The 6974-nt window shown below is 43.8% G+C and overlaps 1 protein-coding gene across 1 annotated transcript; it reads right to left on the bottom strand.

The window, feature by feature from the left end:
- On the bottom strand, positions 1-5891 carry eif5a (eukaryotic translation initiation factor 5A). Its single transcript, XM_088913610.1, has 4 exons — positions 3859-5891; positions 3101-3205; positions 2097-2228; positions 1-955 (listed from the first exon to the last, which is right to left on the bottom strand). Exons 1-4 carry the CDS (start codon positions 4024-4026, stop codon positions 893-895), a joined length of 468 nt encoding a protein of 155 aa, XP_088769736.1. The 5' UTR covers positions 4027-5891; the 3' UTR covers positions 1-892.
- Between the last annotated feature and the right edge of the window lie 1083 nt (positions 5892-6974).

Below are 6974 nucleotides of genomic sequence, written 5' to 3'. Positions count from 1 at the left end.
TTCTGTTTTTTTTATTTTTATTTTTTTAACTCCAGTCTGGTGACAAAGGCCTCGAGTGAAAAAGATTTGTAACTTAACACCACTCCCCCAGGTAGAGTCCCTCTATCACGCCACAAGGCGTCAGCACAACATTCAAAAAAGCCTACCTAGTTGAGACATGTACAGGCTTTGACACTGTTTTTATTAAAGTTGCCAATGACTGCCAACAAGTTGGCATTTTTTACAGAGGTAATAACTGCGCATGGCCACCAGGTCTTACTTGGCTGCAAGTTAAGGCAGACTGGCATTAAGGAAAAAAATAAATCACTGAAGTTTGTTTTGTAGGGTATAAAAGTGTGGTTGTACCCAAGGCCTGCTCTTAAGTGCTAACTACCGATATCCAGAAATTCTCTCAAGATGCATCAGCTCTAGGGCATTAACATCTCCGCACCAACATAAGGTGGTACCAACACTTTGTATGTTGATAACAGTACAGCCTCCAGAGAGGGGGGGGCGGGGAAGTCATTCTGGGCATCTGTCATAAAACATCTTTGTATAATTCAAAATTCATACTTCACCTGAGGGGAAGAATGCACACCAAATACACTAAAAAAATCCTAATTAGATTACAAAATTGGATCCCATAATTTTAAACATTTAGGAATGTAAGTGGTAAGACTGACACCTAGAAGGCAAAAAACGTAATTTTGTTTTAAAAAAAGAAAAACAAAACCTCAGTGATCTGGCGCAATGCCAATCAGCCTACAAGATAGTTGTAAAAGTCCAGCACGGTTTTGGAAAAAAAACTGAAAACAATTGAGGTTGTTTGTGAAGGCCATAGCTTTGGTGACAATTAGAACCAAAATTTAAGATTTGTGGTAGGTCTCAGCCTGAGCAGCCAGTCTCTTCCTATTTACTTGGTCATGGGCTTGATGGCAACAGCAGATTCTTCTCCCATAGCTGAAAGCACCGAGATCTGGAGGAGGAAAAGAAAACAATTAACTCTCCAATCAACATTTGCCCTATAGTAGGAGGACGTCCATCCATTGCATTGAGCAATTTACCCCGGTGCTCTTCACCTTAAGAAAAGATCAGCTTATGAAACCCTTTAAAATTACGTCACAGAAAACCCAACAGTAACCCAGAAAGTGAATACTTAAACATGGGGGAGAGGAACAATTCAAGTCATTATTGCCTGCAAAAACACAAATAGAAGTAACTGGAGAATGAAGAAACTAGTATCCTGTTTTAGGATATCAGCTTTACAACCATCCAAACAAATGTTAAGAGCAGTTTAGTCTACAAAAATTGTAACCAACCGCCATTCTTTAAATTACCGGTGGTATAAACAAAATCGTAAAGAAATTTGGTTTTACAAGATCCCAGGTTCTCAACTACACACTTCTTGCACGTGGCATGACCAGAATCTTGTGAACGTGAAGCCAACTACCTAGCTAATATTACTCAGAAGTTCACTTTGCTGGGTTACTGAAAAATACAAGAAAGACATTTGCTAACCAAATGGTTAAACATTATATAGCTTACATTTGATGCTCTTAAATTTTATTCAGTGTTAGTCAGTTTAAACTGTAGTAACTCATTCAGGGCAAAGCAACAGCTAAATGGTTGAAGTTCAGTACTTCAGGTGAGCGTCTTGCACCTGAAGAAGGATTCTCAACCGAAACGCGTTTTCTCTGTCCTCTTTTCAGTATGGAATAAACCCATTACTTGTACTGTCAGTACTAAACTTTGCAAAGCTACAATTCATTGTGAATATAAACAACTAGAAAGATGGAAATCACTCTATACCATTCTACCTACAGAGATGAACAAGGTGCATTTTCTGTTCAAAAGTTATTCAGCTGTGGCACCTACCTCAGGTAGGAGAAGACTACCACCTTCTCATACACAACCTCCTACACTACAAGCGAAGATATTTTCTTTACTTGCTATAAAGCCTTCAACAAGTGATCTCAGCATTAAGTCAACCGGTGAGATCTTCCTAAATATGGCACTAACACGGCAATTATTAAAGTGTACAAGAGTACATCATGCAACTTTAATGAGGTCACTTTAACTACAGCATATTGACCCTGGGGGCTCAAACTCCACCTTACCAGCATCTCTTCACCGGCTTCATATTTGCTTTCAATTTCTTTGCCCAGGTCACCCTCTGGCAGTCTGAGATCCTCACGGACTTCACCATTGTCCATCAGCAGGGAAAGGAAGCCATCTGTAATGCCAATCAGCTGTAAAGGAAAAGGAGATCTTAGAGCACAGCACTTAAAGTGCTCTCCCAGAGGTTTGATTTGCCAGCATTTGCCTCTTTACACTGCTTATTTAGCAACTGAAAGAAAACAGTACACAATGTCTACATCTTTGAAGTGAACATTCTCTCTACTGACAGCTCTTAGGAGTCAGCAGTTTGTGTTGCGAGCAGCAGAGCCGAGCCAGAAACAGGCACAAAGACTAATTAAAAACATGGAAGCAAACACATTAGTTTGCAAAACAAAACCTAACCTCATCTCCTGCAGGACAAGTTGTACAATAGTACCTTATAAATGTACAGAACCAAAATACCACAAAGGTGTAAAATGGGATTAAAATGGAGTTAAGTTTTAAACTGAGGAAGCAACTCATTCAGGTACAAAACCAATCTAGAAAAAGTATTTTCCTCTCACTTCACACAGCACAATTTTGAATCTTTTGATTTTGCTACACTCTGCAGCACAAACCTTCACTGCAAGGCATTTTCTGATCTATTAATCTTGCACAAAAACAATTTCACTAATGGGGATCCCTACAGATTTCGGATTTCTCATACATGGAAATGCATTTAAAACCCAATTTTGACAACCTGCCAATCAACAAGATTGAGAAAAGACGTCTGTTCGCCTGCTTCTAATTTCCATTCTTTTTGCACAAAAATGATTCCAGCTAAACTACCAGCATAATTATAAAATCAACAACCAAATGCCACCATTTTAGGCACAGAGCTGAAACCCAGCCAAAGGTCATTGGTACGCTTGGCAAAGGCTTATCTGTTACAGCACAAAAAATAACATTAGACACTGCCAAGCTACTAACTAGATGCCATTTGTTAGCGATGTAACAGACTCACCTGAAAGTCATTTCTCTTGATGTTAGGGACATCCATGTTGTGGGTAGATGGACAGATATCTTCATACTTCTTGCCAGTAAATATGTCGATTCCAATCATGTGAACCTATATGAGAAAACCAATGATTAATTTTTTCCACATTAAGTTTTTCCATTAATCTACCATATTCACCGTTAGGAAAAGTAAAGGTTAATTTAAATGCAGTAATGTATTAAGAAAATATTTTCACTGCGAAGCATTCTTTAGGAGTCAGGGTAAGAATTAACAGACAAACCATCTCTTGTACTGGTGCAACTTCATACTTGGACCCTAGTCGGCCAAAGTGGCACCCAATATTAATATTTAATATAAAAACCTAATATTACTTTCCATCAGCTCCCTCCAATTTTATTTTTTCCAAGTCGCAAATGACAACAGAAGCACACAAAAAAAAACACCACGATGCAAAAACTGAGCAGACCTAGCTCGAAGAAACCTCTCCTTTTAAAAAAAAAAGGAAATTGCACGCATCACAAAGAATTTGTACAATTACACAGGACAAGTGGCATAACCGTACAAAACCAAAATACCACCAAGGTGCAAGAGAGGATTAAAACGATTAAAGCTTTAGCGTCTGTACATGTTACAGGTGGATGTGGCTGATCAGGAAAACACTGGAAGAGGAATAAAGACATGCCGATGGTCTCAACCCAGAAAGCTATTGGTTACACTGTGCCTGCTGCAGTTTCAAGGCCCGCAGCAGGAGCATGACGCGTTACCTTGGCATGGCCGTGCTTTCCAGTCTTGGAAGTTGACATTTCCACGATCTTGCAGGGACGTCCTTTCAGCACCACAAACCCGTTCTTGCGCAGAGCACTGCACTGCATGGGGATGGTGGAGGAAGCCCCAGCATCACCACTTGTGAAATCAATATCGGGATCGGCCATGGTGGTTTGATTCTAGGGGTACTGGAAAGAGACGCAAGCATCACCACACCAGAGATCACAACTGCTTGAAGATTAATTTCCTGCCACCCTCAGCAAATTTGTACGCCATCGACGTCTAAACGTTAAACGAGTTCAATTTAGAAAATGCTTCAAACCTATGTGCAAAAACCAAGACGATGACTCTTCCAATACATTGGTGAAGCCGCAATGAGCAACAAGTGTCAAAGCACATTACAAAATACCGGGCAATATTCAACACCCTGCGGGGCTGCCTCGTTTTGTTAGATTGGAAACACGGAATACGCGCTAAACCGACATACACAGGGTGTGAAATGGTCTAAAAAGACCCGATTAGTCGTTATTACAAAACCAGGCCATTCCATACGATAAATCTGTATACCCCGAATAACATCGCAACCGCCTTGGCACGCCGTTATATGGAGATTGTTACGTTCAAAGCATCAGCCTACGAATGGGCGGAACCCAAATATTTAGAAGAAAAACGCCGAAACTACGACAACGCAAATAAAAACAGGGACGCCAAACTAAGGAGGGCCGGGGTCAGAGGGAAAGCGCTGCTCGATCAGCCCACCCAACACGAGATACCGGCGGCTGGAAAACCAACACCGGGGGCGTTAAGGCCGGAGGAAGAAAACCATCCCGAAGTTTTCTAGAGCAGCAGACACGAGAGGTACCCCCCCCCCACCACCACCAACGAGATCGTGATTTAAAACTGCTCGACTCGGGCACCGCCGCCCCCCTGCTGAATCTCCCGGCGCAACCCCACGCCCTGTCCACGTGTCTCTGTTTGGCCGTGCTTCGATCGGGAAGCGGAAACTGAAGTTTCACCCGCTAGCTGCTAACCTGCAGCATCATGGTATCCAGACCACACTCTCACGGGGAGGCCCACCGACCGGCCGGCCTCGTCGCAGTCGCCCGTGAAAGTCTTGCCATCGGCGAAGAGCCCAGACAAACCGAGCCATGTACCAGCCCCCCCCCCAAAAAAAATTCTGACGGTACGCCCAAAGTCAGATTAATGGAAGCATGCAGCTAGGCCAAAAGCCACCCTGTTAGACCGCTCCGATTTTAACTAGCCTGGTACAATCCTCGGAGAACGAGGAATATCCGAAACCGCACGTCTACGGTTTTGAAACAAACTTTGATGGAAGTTTAAACCGCGGTTGGTACTGGAAAATGGCGCTGCATGCCTAGCCCCCTTCTCCTCGCCCTGTACCCCCGGTTTTTTAAACTGTAACACACGCAAGACCAGAAATCTCTCACATACACACACACACAAAAAAACCTCCCCAATTAAAAAGCAACAACGATTCTTCGCTGAACGCCGCGGGAAGAGGGAGCCAACACGACACATTCGTGCAACATGAAACATACGGGTCAGTCAGGGACCCCCCCACCGCTCCGAAACCACTCTTTCATTTACTCCCGGGCGCGACGGAGCAAGCGCCGTCTCGAAACGTCAACGCGGCTAACCCCGAACTTCAGCACCGAAGGACTTCCCGCAGCCCGACAACACGTTTAGAGGGCAGCCGAGCCTGTTCTGCCCTTTTTCAGCGTGAGCTCATGTGCTTGCGGCGAATGCGCGCCAGGGCCTCATGCCTCTCCTTTTCATCCGAGGCAGCCAGGAGAAATTAAACCGAATCCACACCCTACCGCCGTGCAGCCGCGCCGCTTAACAAATACTCCACGTCCTACCCTCGCCGCCTCGCTCCAGGCTTGCCTAGGCTCGGCTAGGGGACCCTACTTCACCAAATCGCAGCCCAAAGGGGGCTAAAAGTTTCTTTTAATTTTTACTGCGGAGAGGAGCGCATGCCATGCCAGCCCTTACCTTCCAACAAAAAGGGAACGTGACTGCGCAGGCGCGCCCAATTTTACTGCGGCAACCTCGCGGGGGGGCGGGATCAGCAAAGAATTTCCCAGACACCCTGCAGCTTCCGGTTTAAATGCCGCCTGTGACGTCAGGACAATACCCCCTCCAGTCGGGGGGGGGGGGGGGGGGGGGAGGGAGGAGGAGGCTGAGGGGCCTCGCTCGTGGTAGTGAGTTTATTTCAGTCACGTCAATCGTGTACACAACGCACTGAGAGGAAGAAAGGATGATCTATTTTGAAGGGTTTATTTTTCTGAAAAGCTTTTGAACCTTTTTCTGGTTGTTGGACCACATTGGAAGAAGTCCCTCTCAGCATGGACACCCAATTTAAACACAAAACCAAGCTGAACTTGATAATAATTGTATATAAATGCGGCTAACAAATTATACATACAAATGCTGATCTTCGGGTTATTCTAGCCGGATTTGACTAACTGTAAAAAAAACTGTTATTTTTCCACAATTTAAAAAATGTCTAATTTTACACATTTAGAGTGGCCGGATAGGATGTGAAAATGTGACAGTTCGTGAGACGGCCCTGGACAGGCTGTGAGTAAGAATCGCCCAGACTGCTGTTTGACACAAACCCCCGTTTCGAACAAGAATTATGGGCAACCATTAGAAATACTATTGTATTGTGTGTAGTTCAGTCCAGTTCACCTTCTCACACCCTCTCTTTGACAGTGGAACAATATACGTTTTACTATATACAGCAGGATGTTCTATGATATGGAAACCAGCACGTACCGTACACCTGTATTCGTAGAATAACAAAAAAAGTGAGAAAATCGAATTAGAAAACAGGTAGGTCTGCAAAACAACTGTTAAACTGAAGAGTTTGAAACGACAATAAAATAGGATATTGACAACGGGTCACCGATTCCAAAGAACAAGAAAACAACCAAGACAGAAGCATCCTGCAAAACCACGACATGATGTGGAACAGGTTGCAAGTTGGATGAAGATGGAAAAATACCACATTTTGTGGAAAATCCTCAGTGAGGCTTTTATTCATCCAGGCATAAATAGAGGCAGTGCATGATGATATCTTCACTCATTAATA

Source organism: Atractosteus spatula, chromosome 4 (genome assembly GCF_055471065.1).
Source record: "Atractosteus spatula isolate fAtrSpa1 chromosome 4, fAtrSpa1.hap1, whole genome shotgun sequence".
In the NCBI taxonomy this organism is placed as follows: Eukaryota; Metazoa; Chordata; class Actinopteri; order Semionotiformes; family Lepisosteidae; genus Atractosteus; species Atractosteus spatula.
This window is presented reverse-complemented; position numbering and strand designations above follow the sequence as displayed.

Coding starts and splice junctions, on each gene's coding strand:
- eif5a (XM_088913610.1), bottom strand. CDS start 4,026: ATGGCCGATCCCGATATTGATTTCACAAGTGGTGATGCTGGGGCTTCC. Junction 3,206..3,858: donor GAAAGCACGGCCATGCCAAG/GTAACGCGTCAT, acceptor TTTCTCATATAG/GTTCACATGATTGGAATCGA. Junction 956..2,096: donor AAGCCGGTGAAGAGATGCTG/GTAAGGTGGAGT, acceptor TTCCTCCTCCAG/ATCTCGGTGCTTTCAGCTAT.